Raw genomic sequence first — 19,085 nt, forward strand, 5'->3', positions numbered from 1 at the left:
ACAATGCTTGACTGCCCAAGAAAATGAAGCACTATTATCCGTGTCGGTCATTAAATTATTTTTATTTCATTTGATCAAAAACGTTTAAAAGGTTAATTAAAATAATCATTATATTAACAATATATAGCCTATACAACAATGTCAATTTTTTTTTTTTACCCTGCTGGATTTATTATAATTTTAAGTGAAGATTTGTCAGAGTCAGGCCTATTTTCTCTGTATCAGATCATTGGTATTTTGGGGAAATTATTTATAAATCCACAGTATTATTTATTATTATTTAGTAAACTGAATTATGTAGTTCAGTAACGGGTTATAGAGCTGAGGATTATTCGTACGATGGAAACTGCGGTTTGTGAAATATGCTGCTCAACTGTTCAACATGTTCTCAATTTCAATCAATGTTTATGTATTTTAATCACAATCTTATATCTCATGTATGGCTCTGTGTATAGAGGCTATCTCTCTCTAAGTCTAAAGAAATAGACTATCGGGGATAAACTTTGAAACCCTTTCTGAATGCATGCAATCGTATTTTATTTAAACTAACAAGGTAATCTGATGCTACACTTTTGGACGGTTTTGTATTGGAAGGTTGTGTTGATGCATTTTCTTGTATTATTGATGGGCCGTTGGGTCTTGTTTGTGGCGTTTCAGAAGTGACAAAATCTGAAGGATGGCAGAGACACCGGCTGAACGGGATCATCTTCACTCCTCGTGGCATCGCACCTGTAAGGACTAAGAGCTTCCCTGGCTTTTCTGATTCGATTGCCTTTAAATTTAGTGACTTGACCATAGGCTACCCCACAAAAATGAGTTGGAAGGTCATAAGGTAGGCTATATGCTTTCCCCCCCACATAAAAATGTACGTTTCAACAACGTTTGAAATAACGTTCCAATAACACAAAAAGTCCTTAGAATTTAGTCATTATGCACTCTTAAAAATAGAGGGTCCAAAAATGTGTTTTCACAGAGATGCAATAGAAGAACCCCACAGAACCGTTCAGTAATCCGTTCCTAAAAGAACCCTTTTTAAAAAATACTCTTAAAGGTAACGGTTTTATTGGCATTGATGGATCCATGAAGAACATTTAACATCCATGGAACATTTCAATCCCACAAAATGTTCTTTGGTATTATATAATTATATAATATTCTTCACACTAAGAAAAGCAAATGGCTCTTTTAAGAACTGTTCACTGAACGATTCTTCGAGGAACCCAGAATGGTTCACTGCGAAAACCCGCTTTTGGAACCTTTAGTTTTAGGAGTGTGTGAAGAACCTTTTTCCACTATAAAGAACCCTTTTTAAATAGATAGATTCCATGGATGTTAAAGGTTCTTCATGGAACCATTGATTCCAATAAAGAACCTTTAACAATAGCAAAATCTGATCGATAACGGACGGTATAGGCTACATGATCAACGCAACCTACAGCCTACTGTCACATTTACCAAGTTATTGTAGAATTACACACCATATATAAACGGAGGTGTTTTGTTTAAAACATCTAAAATATCCTGACAGTTAGACAACTGCGCTAGGGGCGCCAAAAGACAATTTGGGTTGCGCAAGCCGAACCTCAGCCGATTGCGCCCAGAAAATTACAGACAGAAAGTGTTGATAAAATGTCGACCCCCCCTGAATAATCATCAGTGCTCCTGCAAGCAAGATAGAACTCATGGAATTTCTACACTTCCTGCACTTTTGCTCGTGTTCTATTTAAGTTCTCTTTTCTTTTTTTTTTTACCCGTCTATCCCTGTGTGTACCGTCTGGCTTGGTGTTCAGTAATCCGCGCAGTCCATGATTTTCCCACAGCCCTGCTAATGCCCCAAAGCTGCAGCTGCCACACCGGCCGGCCGCGGAGCGCCACACGCTGCCAGTTGCTACATTGATCAATAATTCACCAGCTCGACGCCTCCCCAAACCCGCTACCCCCGGTGCAGCTCCGGGTCGACAACTGATATTTACTCACGCGGAGGGGACGTTTACTCTCCCGTGCGTTTAAAAGCAGCGGTAAGCTTTAGCCAACAGGCGAGATCCCTTCGGTGCGTCTACGGATTAGACTGTCGCAATGTGCACGACTCGTGTTGGTGACTGACTGCGACGCCTCGCGCTTTCATCTGTCCGGGAACAGCGGGTGTCCCGTTATGGTGCGGACAGTCGGAGGCTCGAAAGAGGGAGATGCAGTCAAGACAAACAGGAACTGACTTCAGGACATAAAGACGACGAAAAATCCACTCACATTCACGCAGAACGTACGTCCCTCACGCGAGCTGTTCTGCGTTCACCGGCGCTCGCGGAGCATTTCGACCGAGCCCGTGAATCCTCCGGTCGGTGCTGACAGGGAGGACCCGTCGCTCGGCCGATGACAGCTGGAGAAACATATTAAACACGGAACAGTGAACGAGCAGTGGCCGAGGACGTCGATAATTCCGTAAAAGTGCCAGAGAAAGCTTTTACTTTTACAGACGGAACAAACTCTGGGAAACAGCCCGACTTGTTGAGTTGTTTTTTCGCTTCCGGTATCACCGAAGAAACCGACGGGTGCACCCGCTCCCTCTCCTCTTTTTTGGACGCTGAAGGTTTTAAAGAAAAATGGGCTTTTGAGGAGAGCTGGCAATTTCCCCTCAACTACAATGGTACGTGCTATGAGAATCAATATCTTTCCCACTGTTTTCAGAAATCTTAGCCAACAGATTTCAAATGTCAAAGAGCTGTTTAGAAATGTAAAAAAAAGGCACACTTTAACAACTTGTCGCTCAAAGATAAATATATACTTCTCTCTTTTATAGGCCATATGTCTGTTAATAAATAGCCTATTATAGTAATATTATATAGCTTTTTGGAAAGTGCTGTAATATACCAAAAACACTTTGTTTATATTTTAGTTTTTTCTTTCTTTCATGTCAGCAGTTATATAATAATTATTATTATTACTTTTCCTGCAGATATATATATAAAAAAAGGTCATTAGTCTATTACATATATAGGCTATATTTTTTTATCTGAATTGGTGTAACAGGTAATTTAATTTCTTGACTGTCATGAGGTTTTTTTTTAGCTTTAGGTTAATTTTAGAGTGTACTTGATAGTTAATTTTGATTCAAAAATGCATAATCTCTTCAAAAGCAAGATCTAAACTGAGAGCAGACAACGTCTAAATCCACATGGAAAATATGGAAAAGCTATCTGGCTTAATTAAACTGGTTTTAAAGCGAATTTTATTTATGGAGACATTGATGACCAACTAGCAAATATGAATTTTTTTATTAATTAATAAAAGTTTGCAAGACCGCCTTGCAGAAGGGCTTGTTCGAGGTTCTCTTATTAGAGTATTTATTTTATATTAGACGTTTATGTAGGCCGGTGTTGAGATGCTCAAGATAACCTTCTAGTTTAAACTAAAATACAAGACATATCATCATCCAGAAGAAAACTGCTGAGATGTATTATATCACTGTAATGTGATGAAAACAGGATGATCTTTTTTTTGAGGCAGGGTAGTTTGTCTTGAGAGATTTTCAGTCGCACATTTTTTGCACCACAAAAAAATAGCAGCATTATTCACATTAAAAGATATACTGGGTCAGTTACATGATGTATATAATGAGAGAGAAAACAACACTTGTGATATTTTCCCCTCACATCGACAGTGTTCGCAGAGACTTTCACAGGTGTGAGATAGAAACTCCAGTGTGTTCAGACGAGCAACTTCATTTGCAGTTATTTGTTAGTTTAGGATTCATACGCTCTAGTAATTGTGTCTGAATAAATATTTGCACAGCAAGCACATTAGGCTGTGTTTAGATAGTGAATTCTGTGCTTTAAGTCAGTCCTTAAATGTGAGATTGACAGGCCTTTGCAGGCTGAAGGGGTTGGATCTGAATACGAAACGCCACATTTGCCTGCAGCGAGCATTTTTTCTTCATGACAAACCTTTTCAAAGCGATGAACATCCTCTTCAGCCAAGCACACCTGTGAAATCTACGCAATAAAAGGCATGCAAAGCTGTTCTCCGTGAACGAGGTCAAGCACTCAAGTCAGATTAAAGCGTCTGGATGGCGCACACACTCGACTCGCTCAAATCGGCCATTTAAATGCATTTCGCAAACCTGCATTTGCCGATCTTGGTCATGGAGACTCCGCTCAGGCTATGAATTCCAGAACCGTCTTTTCTAGATTGACTGGATGCCAGGGTTGCCATGGATGCGACGGACTGCTGCATGAACTTGTTTCTGGGTGTAAACTTCTCATGGGAGGACGTTTTTGTGTTTGTGGCATCTGTGTTGGCACATGAGATGCCATAATGCAAAGCCACCTACACACACTTTTATTCAGCCCATGATGACCATGTGCGAACGCACTGAAACACCACTGCACACCTGCACACACAAATGTAACTCCCAGTGAATGCGTGCATGTATAGATGCACCTGGGCCAGAGCGTTACGGAGAAGACAAGCCGTGAAAGTGGAGATCAGAGGTGTCGGGTGCAAACGGGGTTTGGCGTGAGCCAGAAAACTCATGTCAAAACCCCAAACAGAGCTTTAATAATTAGCAGCCTCTCGTTCATTCCAGATTCTCTCCATCTCTCTCTTTCTCTTTCTCCTTCTGCTATTGCCTCTGAGATGCTGGTGTGAAAAATCACATTTTTCCAACAGTTCTCCCCGAGGTGCTACTGGCAGACACACAGAGAAAGGACGCTTCATCCTTTTATATAGCACTCGTTCTCTCGTTCCTCCTTCTTTCTACTCTTTTTTTTTTTCTCTCTCTCCGTCTCTCTTTGATGCGGTTGCCATAGAGGACAGGTTTATATGCGGTCTGATTTGGCTCGGTCCTGCCAGCTTGTAAATCATAATGATAAAAAACAATGGTGCTAATAGTAATTGCTGTGAGACAAACAAAAGACAAAGAAAAAGAGGTGAAAAAAGGAAAAATCAGTGGGACCTGTGCTGATTGTTCTCGGGCCAGCTGGTTTTTGAATGTGTGGAGGACAGCCAGGTGTGTGTGTGTGTATTTGTGAGTGGGAATATTCTGCGTGAAGTTAGCAGATACATAGGTGAATGAATAACTGCATTACTGCAAGCGCTATGCTGGGCGGTATGGCGATATATAACGGTATATAGAAGTGTGCGCACAGAAAGCTGCCTCTTTCAGAATTTGGGACGTGCTCAATGTTAAAAAGTGTTATTAAGCACAAAGCATAAGCAGTGAAAAAGAGCTTGATGCGGTGCTCTTGCTGACTGACACACAGAAAGCCGCGTCTCTCGGCATGCGATCGTGAATTCGGTTCTCTTTCACGTCTTGTTGCGCTTGAATGGTCGAATACACACGGAATAATGTCAAAATGCCCATCGTGTGAAGTATTCATGTAAACACAGCTGGTTATGTCTCAGGTGAAAGTAAACAGTTGGGTGTAAACCGGATGTGTATCAGTGTAATGGATCTGTGCGTTTGGTCTTAAAGTGACAGCAGCCTAATATTCCTGCTTAATGTGAATCAGACAAAAGAGAAAATCACTTAATGCTCTTGAATGAATCGCTTTTTTAGCTTTAATAAGAATACATTTATATTTAATTCATACAGCGCAGACTATGCAATATTTTATTTTTACATTTGATTATTAGCTACATTTCTGTACTAATTCTAACTATATGTTTAAAAAACTTGTTTAATTTAGCCTATATTTTAGTTATATTGTATTTGTCCAATTGTTTGTCATTTCCTTCTTTTTTCTTATTTTTAAAAATCAGAAATGAGATAAAATAACTCAAAATAACGTTATCCTGAAATAAAATTTATCATATCGTGAAATAAGAATTTGGTCAAATTACCCACCCCTAGAAAGAGCTACGTTTATTGATAAGCAACAAGCTCGAAGGGCTATTACTTTTGCTCGTATTTTGGGGGTTTTCAAAACCCCTAACTCTAAGTAACTTTGGCGTGTAATATTTCGGCTTGTTGGGGAAAGATGTGCTATTACTTTTTATAAGGATCTAGGAAGCCTTAAAACAGGTTAAAAACTAGACTTGTATTGAAGAGTGTGGTTGTTGTTGTTGTTGTCCATACAATGAAAGTCAATGTGGTCCAATGTTGTTTACAATTGAACAACATGAGATTGAGTAAATGATGTCCAAATTTTAATATTTGGGTGAGCTATCCCTTAAAGCAACCACCCAGACCACCCTATAGCAGCGCATTAACGAATTTAGCATGGACAATCACCACTCAAATTTCCTATGAAAAATGTGAAAGCCTAGTTCAAAGGTAAAGTGTGTAATTTTTCAGTTTTTCAAACAACATTGGCTTAACCAATGACATGAGTTTGGGGGCGGGACTGCCAGTTTGTCCGAACAATACTCGACGAGGGTTTGAAAGTAGTTTGAAACAGACATTTATTTTGCTCTTCTATTTGGCACTGAAATTATGTATTTTGTTCTAAAACTCCAGACCACAAAAGTGTGTGTGTGTGTGTGTGTGTGTGTGAGTGTGAGAGAGAGAGAAACTTCAGATTTCAGGAATTTAACCACTTAAGCATTCCACTAAACCACAAACGTACTGCCATATGCCTCCAACCCATATACCTCTCTCTCTCTCTCTCTCTCTCTCCCCCATATATGGAGGAAACCCCCTCATTTGATTCCGTTATTCCCACCAATTAAACATTTTAAACAAAGAGCTCTATTTATCGGTGAGAGCGAGGAAACTTGTCGTAATTAACACATTTACATACATCTCCATTGACTCCAATTAGGTCAGAGGCTCCCAGAGCCGCTTTGAAATGTCCCTCTTTTCTCTGTGCGCTTCGCCTCTAAAATGTTAATTAAGAAGAGGCTTGAGATTCTGGCTGAGGGCTGGCCATATGGACCCTGCATATGCTCCATATGCAAACAGCCCATATATAATTAATAGATCGCAACAGAAAAATGGGAGCTTTTGGAGGCGAAGACGAGTCTGAAGGTTCCTTCTCTCAAAATGAGTATAATAGTGAAATTCAGAGAGTTCCTCCAGGTGCCAACATAGACTTCTGTTCTCCATCTGTGGACAAGACAAATGAACGGATGAGCTCAGCACCGCGAAATACGGCCGAGTTGAGTTTGTTCAGCTGGTTTGTGCGGCCTGGCCTCACCGACGGCTTTGATTTGCTGGTTTATCTTAAAGAGATGAAGATCGAGTCAATTAAATGAAGAGAACTCGAATGAGTAAGTGGAACGTTTTCCATTTTCTGCTTCAGTTCAGAGCGAGGGGAGCCTTTGGAAAGAGCATATGGTGAAATCTGGTTAGCTGATTTCCTGGAACATGAGAGTAATCAATACCCCGAAACTAAACAAAAGTAAACACTTGAGTCAATCAATACCTAAAATCCGCATAAAGAAATCCAACCATCATTCAGAGTTTATATCAGTCATTTTGACATTTGTGGAAGTGTTTTTAAACCTTCCAGTTGCGTCAAGGCCAGAACATTTTGCTAGACCTTTGGTTAATGTTCTCTGAGCGACACTCGGGTTTTTTAAGAAGAGCTGGAGAACAAAACATCAGTGGAAAAACTCACCTGCCATTCACTACCCCATAAAATGCTCCTTCCTACAACTTTCACTCTTCGACTCTTCTGTTTTCAACACATTTCTCAGAGCGGCGAGAGCCGTGAACTTGCCTCTGAGTAACGTGCGCTTTTTAATCGTTCTCTTTAATTACGAAAATGCATGTTTATGTTCTAATAAAGCCAATCAGCAATTGTTCCCTGCTTGAATGAGATTTTAGCGCGCTGTAGCTAAGACCCTATAAAAGTGAGGGAAATTTGGGAAAGCTAACGTTTCATTGGGTGGATATGAATAGGCTTTGTTATTCACCACTGCCCGAGTCTAGTGCCAATGCCTGGGACTTATTATGAGCAAAGCGTGTGTGCGTATGTGCTGGAATAGATGTTGATATGTATTTATGCACACAAACGTGCATTTGTGGTCAAAGTTTATTGTTCATATTTGAACATTATTAGTGTGTGTGTAGATGGCGGATAGTTGTTGAATGAGGTCCTGGTTGGCTCACTGGAAACCTGCTGTTTTAGTCTTTCAAATGGTACTTTTTCCTTTCTTTTTCATGGAGGTGAGGTCTGCACCACTTTATACCTGCTTTTTAAAAAGATTTCTGTCCATATATATCCATGCTTTCAATTCAAAAGTTCATTCACAAAATGCTCCAGACATTTTATTTGCCATCATTTACACAGATGATCATATACTCCTATTGATAATTATATAAGTGACTAAAGAGCAAGCACATATGTATTCATTTTATTATTTTTTTATATTGAAATAATAACCACTGTCTTAATGCATCAAAATACATTGCATTGTATGAAATGCATCATATGCCATAATAATAATCATATGCAGTCACCATCAACAATGTCAGCGCCAATTTGACAAGCTTTTGGAAGTTGGGCCGAAATCCATTAGGCTACAGAAATCTTTTACATACTTTGTGCTACAATGCTACCATTTATTATTAAATGTTTATGCTCTTATTTCAGATTATGTTTTCTCCATATCACTGTAAAAATGATTTTTCAGTCGCAAATAAAACAAAGATTATAGAGAACGTTTTACAATAAAATACTGTCTTTCATTTTTAGTTCATTGTGTTACTTCCCGTTTCTATTTATCATCCATTTCTGTGCAAGTAAATATTACACCATTGTTTTTCAGTGTACATACAGAAAAGTACCAAGCCCCTAAAGGGACATGGTGATGAAAAAAAAAAAAAACCTCAAAAGTTTTGCAAGCGAACGCAAAGTTTCTCTGGGGAACACAAACATTTTGCAACAGAACACAGAAGCATTGACTTATTCTTCTTCTCCAATTTCATATGATTTTTTTCCCACTACCAAAGGATGAAGTTGCCTAGCTGCTGATAGAGTCAGATGGATCAATCGGAGTTTCCTATATCTATTTTCAGAAAATATGCACATCATTCCTGTGATCAGGAAGGCTAAGCCTCACGAAGGCTCCACCTATGTTAATTGTGCTGCTGTCTGTTTGACGTACAAACATGAGAAACTGGTTTATTCAAGAATTGAACACAAATGGAACATGGAGAAGCAATAAGAGTTATAGACCATGTGATTGATGGAGGTATATTCCAGTAAAGTTTCATGTTTCAGGCTTTTGCGATGCAGCTCTTTGTCAGATTTATCTGTAAGCAGTAAGACTAAATTTGCTCTGTATGTTTTGTGTTGTATTACAGGCCACAGAATCGTATCTGGTGCATGAAGGTCCCCATCGAGCCCCGGGCATCTCAGAGTGTTTCCTAGTGCCTGAATCCTACAGGGTACAAGCTATTTTCCTCTTTCTGTCCGTTTTATTGTTGTTCATTTTCTTTTTTTTTCTTCTATAAAACGACTGTAACCGGATGAATTGAACTTTGATTTCTTTCTCATGGCTGATGTAATTAATCTGCTTTCATGCCAGACTGAGTTGGACTTCAGATTGTGATAAGATGAGTTGGAATCAGTAAAGCAAACTTTGATAGAGCAGAGATATTACCTATACGCTCTTAAAAATAAAGGTTCTTGATGGTTCCATTCAGAACCTTTGACATTCATGGGATCTTTCCATTCCACAAAAAGTTCTTTATAGTGGAAAAAGTGTTATTTGGATTATTAAAATGTTTTTCACACTTCTTCTTCTTTTAAGGTTCTTTGGGAACTCAAAATTGTTCTTCTATTTAATCTATCCTCAGTTTCCTTTTGGAACTTTGATTTTTAAGAGTGTAATGCATTATATTTTTTTCTGTTTCATAGCCTGTGAAGCATATTTCAAGAGAACAGTGTGTACATATGCATCATAAATCTCATCGGCCGTTTATGATCTCGTGTGCTGCGTTTATATGGTAAGATGGTGGTTGGCGTTGAGAGGAATGCCGAGTTTATGTGGAGAAGCAGCTGCAGGAATTATCTACATAAAATACCATCAGGATTATTTAATTGCCAGCCATGAGGGAAGGGTAAAAAGCAAAGTGTGTGTGTTTGTGTTGGGCTAAAACCACACACACCGACTATATCGCTTGCATATGGTTCTCTTATGCGAGTTTTAATGGAAGTTTTAGCTGCTGCAACCGCAACCCGACCGTGGATCTGCTTAACAAAGAACTGGGTGTGTGCGTGTGTGTGCATGTATGTATTTGCTTGTGTGTGAAAGTATGCGTGCGCTGAAAGCAGAATTGTTTTCATGCTATTTCGTGGAGTAATGGCTGCAAGATCTGTGTGAAGCATGAAGACTGTGGTTTGGGATTTGTGCCTTTCGATGTTGTAATGCCAACCTATGTGCCCTTTCTCTGACCTCGCTCTTAACTCTTAATGTCAGTGTTTTTCTTGTTGTTATATTGGCTGTTTTGCAGATGGATTTTATCCTATTAAAAACATACTGTGTAGGATCTCGGAAAATCATATAGGTTTATGGGTTGCCTCTAACTGTATTGAGACCTATAACCTTATTTATAGCTGTTTTTTGCCATTAGGCCAAGGTGAATGAACAGCATCTATAAAAACAAAACTGTTTATGTGCTCATTGCATCTCAAGCAGGTCTGACATTATCAAATTTAAGGGCACGTTTACACAAAATGTGTGTACAGATGACAACCTTGTGAAACCAAAACCCATTCACACGGATCCGAGAAAACGGATTAAAAAAGGCTGTAGTATTCATGCCAGGCCAGTAGATGGCGATGTAAAGAATAGACTGAACACTTAATACACATGCGCATAACTCACCATTTTCACATATTTGTGTTTTTGTAGTTTACACAGAAATTATAACGGTATCGTTTTCAAAAACGTGCACTTTGAAACCAGTTTCCAAATTTTGCGTTTTCAGGCCCCCAAATCGCAGTTGACGTGTGAATAAACGACAAAAATACATTCAAAGTTTTCAAGCGGCCCCTAAATCTATTAAAATTCTGAATGGATTAGGGAACTCTTCTGAACTCTTCTTTGTGTCAAAAAAAAAATCAACAGATTGGTCAAATCCGTTTTCTGAACCTGTAGTGGTAATTTCTAAAACCATTGGTTACCTTAAACCCCATCGTCTGATTTCCCACATGTTGATTAAGCTTTATGCTGGATTAAGCTTGTAGTCCTGGATTATATTGTGCAGTAATTGGTAAAACTCCTTTGTGGTGTTGGCTTAAGCAGTCTATGAGAAAGCAGTCCTAATAAAAGAGCAAGCTAATCTGCCTCTTAAAAGTTTGACAGCAGAGGCACAGCAGAGTTTCACGGCTGGAGAAGGTGCAAGATAAGCATAGTTGAGCGTGCTGCTAGGCAGCCTGGGCGCTGTGGTTTGCCACAAAACAGATGTGGATTTAGGAGACCACCCTGCAATACTGTGATGCAGGACTGGGGCCTATAGATGAGTCATAGAGGAAGAGAGTGGGGGAAAGAGGGGTTACTTACCTTCCATTACCTGATTAAAGATTGCAGGAGTATTGCATGGGGGAATGTTTAAAAGCAAATGTTTAAAAGACCATTGACAAATATTGCAGCCAGCCAGTCAGTCCTGCTGTCATTGATCAAGCTTTGCATTTTCTAACATTCTATCCTATTTTCTAAGGTTTATGTCATGTTTAATATTAGAGTCATTGACACATTTTCAATGACCAATATTTTAAAGAGCAGGGTGACCGATATATAGGCTAGGCCTACCTAATGGACTTTTTTTCCCCCATTAGTCCTTTTTTTTTTTTTTTTTATGAAAATTTGTTTTGTTTTTAGTAATTGATCATTGACAAGGATTTCGGAGATGAAATAAATGGGAATTACCACTCAAAACTGACCTGGAAACATTGATCTATAATAGATTATAACGTGTAGCAATAGTAAATGATAGTGTTGAACTGCTGTTATGGCAATTCGTGTATGTATTTACCAAACTGGTGTAGGCTATTTCATCTTTCCAATCGCTAATGAATAGCAGGCTGTCTTCTGCAAGGTTGTAGAGAATCAGAGAGCGAAGGGGGAGAGCAAGAAGGAGAGAAGTTTTTTTTCTTCCTAAAGTTTGAGCTTTCACTTTCTGCTGCGAGGCGGGGTTAGCGGCGCGAGCAGCATGGAGTAGGCGAAGGGGGACGGCGAGCTATTGCAATGCAGCAACGCGGCGAACTTCCACTCAACTTCAAAACGCGATTCATTTCCCGCCTCTGAGATAACTATGTACTCTCCGTACTGCTTGACACAGGTAAAATGCATTCATTGTATTAATCGCTCGTGTCTGTGTGTTCGGATTCTGCACTGTAGGACCGTTGCCGTGTCTTGTCTTGTCTGTTGCTGCTCAACAAATGCATTACAAGTTATGCATTGCGCTTTTTAAAACATTATTTTCACGCGCGCGTTTATTTCCAGCTCTCAGCTCGCGCGCGGTGTTGTTTCGGAATCGGAACTCTTCTCGTGCGTTTCATTGCACATGGGATCGAAGAGAAAATGGCGCTTCTCCCAAAATCTATTTGATATAAAAGGAGATTGGTTTGACCCAAGTGTAAGCGCGAATGGTATTGTAAACGGCTCGAATTTTAGATGCCAAACTATAAAACGTTATGGTAATATTTCTTTAAGCTGTTTTCCCAAGCTGTGATGTTTCTGGAGTTTCAGGACTACAGCTCCCGTGCATGAACTTCTCCGCGCCCGAGTTCAGAGACACGACGTGACATTGATCTACCTGTCCGGAGTGAGAAATACTTCCAAAATCTGTAAAATATGCTTTTCAGGGTCGCGTTTTATTCCGCTGCAATTGTTTAGCTATTTTTATTTCGACGGAAGAGAAATAAAGTGTTAAAACGCGTTTACTTCTGACTTTTGCCTATATGTGCAAGAAATGTTTTGTTGACTTTATGCAATAGGCTATTATATGCATAGCCTACATCTATATAATATAACTTATGAAATGCTATTTAAACATGTTTTGTAGTTCAACATATTGATTCATAATTTATGAAAAGAATGCTTGATTAGTTTATGAAGCGAGCATACCACACTGGCCTAGTCTATTTTTATACAGTAAAATCTTTTTGTTTGTAAAAAAACACAACAAAAGTACATAAACGTACTTTTATGATTATGCAATTAAATTATTCCCTTAAAAAGTTCCATGACAGTAGACTATTATAGGCTAAGATTCAATCCGAGCAATTCATGCCAACCTGACGGCTGACTTAATTTACCATTCACCAAAAAAAAAAAAAAAAAAAAAAAAGATTCTCTTTCTCTACCGTCTATATAGTATTACCCAATAACTGGCAAAGTGTCAAACTTTTGCAGTTACAAAATATTGTATTAAACTGTCTTATAGGTCAACAAAAACTTTGCTTTGTTTTGTTCTTTGTCTAAAGCTGGCTGTAGCATATTTATCTTTTAGCCACATAAAAATATATAATGCTTACAAATATTAAGCAGTGTTTAATATGCAAATAGGCCTGTATTTGAATACAAATGTCCGTTTTTGAATGCCTGACGGCATACACTTGAAGCCTTTTTGCACAAGGTATCGGCATAGGCCTGTTATTATAAAACAAAATTCAAGAAGCATTTGTGTTCTTCAGAGGTGTGTGTATTTGAATAAATAATTCTAAAGTAAATTGAAAATGTATTTGCAGTGTTGTGCCATATATGCGCGCAGGGGCTTGTTTGTGCTTCACGCGATCTGCGGCGGCTGGAATCTCGTGCTTCTCCCTCGCGCGCGCAGTTTGGCCCGGGTTTGTGGCACTCACTCTTTCTGGCTCTTAAATATTCCTGTATAGCAGACATTCGACAGGTCTCTAAAATAACTTTCCTTTGGGATGAGACATAGGCCTAAATAATTGAATTCTCTAGGCCTATAGCTAATAGGCGTACCTAAACTTGTTCTCTCTCGTTCTTATAATTTCTTTATTCAAGGCTATTTCTTCATTTTTAGAGGATTTTGCTATTGGCTTCAATTTCTTGGCTGGAAATAGACCTTTCTCTCCCCCCCCCCCAGACTGTGTCACGCCAAACTCGGTGAATCCAAAACGTGTCTAAAATAATTCTCCTTTTCTCTCATTTTGCATAATTGACGGCTCTTGTTTTTCTGGCTATTAATTGTTTCCTTGCTTATTACATTTTTTTTTAAAGCAAATTACCAACTAGGCTGCCCTTTCCCCCCCAAATGTAAAGAAGGCCTGAACGGCATGCCGTTTAGTGTCTGCAATCAGTAGGCTATGTCTAATATTTTTGAAGAAGCATTGGTGTTCTTCAAAAGAAGTGTGTGAATTTTTATTTAGTAATACTAAATAAAATGGAAATTTGTTTGCAGTCCTGTGCCATATATAGCCTATACACGAAGCACGTGCTTCTGCATCTCGCGGCCTATCAGCGCACGCGTTCAGTCGCGCGCATTGGAGTCTAATTAGTATCCTAAGCTTCTGATTTTTCTCTTTTTCCTGATCTTACCAAGAACAACACGTTTATTATTATTTTACTTAGCTAGCACTTCCGTAACCGTCATTCCAATAGGTTTGAATATTTCAATATTTGCTTTGCAGTCGGCGAAAAGGGCGATAGAGATCCAGTTTAGAGTGAAAAGTAAACATTAGGGTCAGTGGCAAATAATGTCCGAGATAAAAAGGATTAATCTTTTATTAATCTAGTTTAAAACACGTGGCAAGTTCTTAAAATGTAGCCTACTTTTTTTTTTTTTTCATGTTACAGGCCTACAACATTTTTAAAAATGCATCAAGGTAAAATATTTTATACAGCATAAAGACTACAAATATAAAATGTTTTATAAATGCAAATATTTAAAGGTTATTCTGCTTGACTTGAACTGTTGCCCATTCAAGGTCAAATTATGTGATTTTTCAAAATGTCCTCTCTGTTTTATGTGTTTGTGGCCAAACATGTTGCTATTTTGTGGCAAATACAAAGGCACTGACTTTTATGTGGCAGTCAGCAAAATTGTATACTGATAAAAAAAAAAAAAGGAAATAATGATAAATAATAAAAAATATGCCAAATTACAATAATTTATTTTTGACTTTAAGCCTCAGATTTATTTGTTGTTGCATATTTCATGTCTTTTTCCCCCATAGGCCTAGTGAATCCGTTTGGGAAAGCAATTTCTCACAGGAGTCGATAGATTAATTTGTCATTAGCCCTATATGTGTAGCCTAATTATTAGTGTTTATGTAATGTGTTTTCTTTTTCTTAAGTGTAACAAGGTGTTTTAAACAGTGCATGCGAGCAATAAAGGCCACAGCTTTATCACACTATGATTTCCTCGTCTGAAATCTTTCAGCCCGTGTTGGCATTATCGACTGGGATTTTGATCGCGGTGATAAAGGATTCTTCAAACCTTCAATCGCGCCACGTAGTGCGTGTGTTAAAAGGAATCCCTCCTTTGTCTCTTGTGGCTTTTGATGTGCTTCAGATTGTAGGCTGGATAAATCTTGCGGCAGGCCACGTTTACGTGGAGTCAAAACTTGGGTGAGGTTTGGTGGTTTATGGGACGTTTCTGTGCCTTCATGGAAGATGGAGAAAAGAGGGAGGGTGCGATGTGTCTGCATGGTAATCCCATCAGCGTGGATGCTCTCTATCCCCATCCCACACTCACTCTATCCGGACGTTTGTTTTGTCGTCTTTCTTATTGAATTACGGTTAATTATTAAAACAAACGAGGACGCATACGGCGCGTCAACAAATGTGAACAATAACTGATGAATTATTAACGATGATAAAAGGTTTTCTGGAATGGACGGAACAGGTGGGGAATCTCAAGCTTACTACGTAATGGAAGTTAAGCATGGGTTGCCAAATGTGCAAAATGTCGTTTGGGGAGTCCAAGGGCCTCAGTCGGGGCTGTGCACATATCTCAGGACAAGTGGTTAGCATTAAGTTTTAATGTATTTTGAATTTTCTTACATTTGTCCCAGCTGGGGAGAATCTCGGATTTGAGGACATTGGGGGTTTAGCCCTGAGTCATGGCATTTCTTAAAGTTTAGCAAGTACATCTCAATAGGCCAAGTATATATATTGATATTTATGTATATTTATTTTTATATATGTAACAGGAGAGACAGATATTGATATTTTATGTGGATCCTGTGACATTATCAGCTTAGTAAACCACAGTTTACAATGTAATAGTGCGAGGATTAGGCATAAATGCATTGTCGAATAATGGAAAGATTTGTTCACAGTGCAGATGAGAATGAGGCTTATACTTGTACTGTACTAATACTGGTCAGTCACATGATGCTTTTTAATACATTTAGAAAAAAATTAAAATCAGTCAGTCTGCAAGTAATATCACTGCATCACAAACACATTGCTTCATTGTCTTTCCCACTTCAGTTCTCTGTTTTTTTTTTTTTTACGAATATCTATATTATATTATTCATATTGTGGATATTAGGGGTGGACAATATTACCAAATTCTTATTTCACGAAATGAAACATTTTATTTCATGATAACTATATATCACAATATAATTGTGTTATGTCATCTCATTTCTCTTATTAAAAATAAGAAAAAAGAAGCAAATTACAAACAATAGGACAAATACAATATACATAAATATAAAAATATGAATTGAACAAATTAAGTTTTTCAGGGACACTAGGTTTATTGAAAATGTAGTGAGAATTTGTACAGAAATGTAATAATCAAATGTAAATATAAAATATGACATAGTCTGCGCTGTATGAATTAAATATAAATGTATTCTTATTAAAGCTAAAAAAGTGATTCATTCAAGAGCATTAAGTGATTTTCTCTTTTGTCTGATTCACATTAAGCAGGAATATTAGGCTGCTGTCACTTTAAGACCAAACGCACAGATCCATTACACTGATACACACCCGGTTTACACCCAACTGTTTACTTTCACCTGAGACATAACCAGCTGTGTTTACATGAATACTTCACACGATGGGCATTTTGACATAATTGCGTGTGTATTCGACCATTCAAGCGCAACAAAACGTGAAAGAGAACTGAATTCACGATCGCATGCCGAGAGGCTTTCTGTGTGTCAGTCAGAGCGAGCACCGCATTGAGCTCTTTTTAACTGCTTATCCTTTGTGCTTAATAACACTTTTTATCATCGAGCACGTCCCAAATTTGCGAACTTTGGCAGTGTGCCAGTCAGCACAAGCTCATTTTAAGATAGATTGCACTTATAACTCGTTTTAACATCAAACACATCCGCTCTATCTTCTCATTCATGCTTCCGCGATATACACGATATAGTAAAACCTCTAACGATATATACCGTGCTAACGATATATATCGTCATACCACCCAGCCCTAGTGGATATGTATATTGTTTGACAGCATAATTTGCATTTTGAATGGTCCTTGCTCAATCCGACACGCACAATATATTTTAACAGTGACTCATTCTAACACAAATCTCTGTAATGTTGAGTTAAATCGAGCAATTTCTGTTTCACGTTAACCTGACTGTTAACTAAGCTAAATTTCTAATTTATCAGTCGTTTGCTCTTATTTACTGGGTTCAGATGGGTGATTGGTACCCACTGCTTGAGTGATTTTAACCAAACAGACAATTAATCTTGCGTGTGCTGTCAGATTGTTTGTTTCACCTGGACTGAAGTGCTGCTTTTGCCAGGCCTCACTACTCACCCTTGATAGATATTACAGATTTTCTAAACGCAACAGGCCAGTTTAACGATAATGACAAATGCTGTTTTCTTGCCCTGTCTACCTTTATTGACTTTCCCCTTTCAGTAAGGGTCTTTTTGGGACATGGCTCTGAGGGAGGAGGACGTGGCGTCAAACAAGAACATCAACTGCTCTTTCCTCCAGTTTTCTTGCTCAGCCTGGCGGGGAAATCAATGATACGGGAGGCTGTAACTGGGAGAAAGTGCATGGGAAATGCAGAAAACACTTTCAGAAAGCTGGAGAGAACAGGTTGGGACCGAGGCAGCAGCCCTGGGGAACACCATTCGATCTCCATCATAGGTCATTTCTTTATGGAAAAAACATATACTCTAGCTATAAAATGTCATACTCAATAAAATGCATGACTGTAAACACTTGTGCGCCCCAAGGGTGCTGTCTAGCTTTCCTAATGTTCACCCGAACGTGTTTTTGATTACGCTGAAGCAAATAAATGATCAGTGCTGATCAAGCCATAGCAAATCGGCAGACGCACCGCCACATCAAGAGACCGAGCTTACATCAACAGCATTAAGAGTTACCGCGAGGTCTTTGCCTCTGTTCAGGTCTAGTTCCAATCAGAAATATAGTGAAAATTGTTAATATCTTCAGTTTCTTAATTCAGGAATCATTTTAAAAATCCTCCCCCGCAGCCCAGCATGACCCCGCTGCAGTTCTGCTGGCATAACTGTTTGGTGTGGTAACAATATGCTAAGTTACATTATGTTTATGTTCCTGGCAGACACAGTCTTACCAAAACGCATTAGAAGAAAATACATGTCCTGTGTTTTAGCTGGCAGATAAAGACGCAGCTCGAGTGCTATATGAAACCTCAGGTTCTAAAAAGAACAAACATTCTTTTTAGAAAAGACATTACACTTAAAAATGAAGGTTCTTTATTGGCATTAATGGTTCCATGAAGAACCTTTAACATTCATGGAACCTTTCAATTGCAAAAGTTCTTTATGAAAATAAAAAATGGTTCTTTTAAGAAGTTCTTTGAGGAACCTAAAGTTGTCCTTTTGTGAAAAAAAAAAACACTTTTGGAAACTTAATTCTGTACGGAGTGTATGCAGAGCATACTGGAGAGATTAGATCTCTTGCATGGATACCAGGATGATAGTTACTCATCTGCTTTCTCTCAGAGTCTGTGTCTGTGCTTTGCTTTTTAATCTTTGTTCCTACATCTCCATCATCCGTCTCTTATTAACCGTCAGCTGTAGTTGTCGTGGAGACCAGCGCGCACATACAGTATATGCACACGCAACACCAAACACACTTTGCTCATTATTTTCCTCATAATCACTTCACTTAGCAGCACAAGTGTGTAACAATGCCGTCTTTCACAGCGGTGACCGCACTCTTGAATATGTCTTCTCTCTTGTTGCTCATTTAAAGAGTA

The 19,085-nt window shown here is 38.7% G+C and overlaps 2 protein-coding genes across 25 annotated transcripts in view; one reads left to right on the top strand and one right to left on the bottom strand.

Annotated features, from left to right (window-relative positions):
- The window catches only part of rnaseh2a (ribonuclease H2, subunit A), a 178,276-nt gene that overhangs the window by 95,770 nt on the left and 63,421 nt on the right, over window positions 1–19,085 (bottom strand). The window lies entirely within an intron of this gene.
- Window positions 1,565–19,085, top strand: part of nfixa (nuclear factor I/Xa) — a 93,856-nt gene continuing 76,335 nt past the window's right edge. For 11 of the 24 annotated variants that reach the window (XM_084403075.1, XM_084403076.1, XM_084403064.1 and 8 more), the window contains exon 1: window positions 11,992–12,229. In XM_084403075.1, coding sequence (XP_084259201.1) covers window positions 12,203–12,229 — 27 coding nt within the window. In that variant the 5' untranslated portion in view covers window positions 11,992–12,202. Of the gene's footprint in view, window positions 2,645–9,247; window positions 9,332–11,991; window positions 12,230–19,085 lie in introns of those variants that run through there. The other 13 variants (XM_084403061.1, XM_084403054.1, XM_084403056.1 and 10 more) reach the window with 4 other exon arrangements.

Source organism: Rutilus rutilus, assembly GCF_951802725.1.
Source record: "Rutilus rutilus genome assembly, chromosome: 2".
NCBI classification, from domain to species: domain Eukaryota; kingdom Metazoa; phylum Chordata; class Actinopteri; order Cypriniformes; family Leuciscidae; genus Rutilus; species Rutilus rutilus.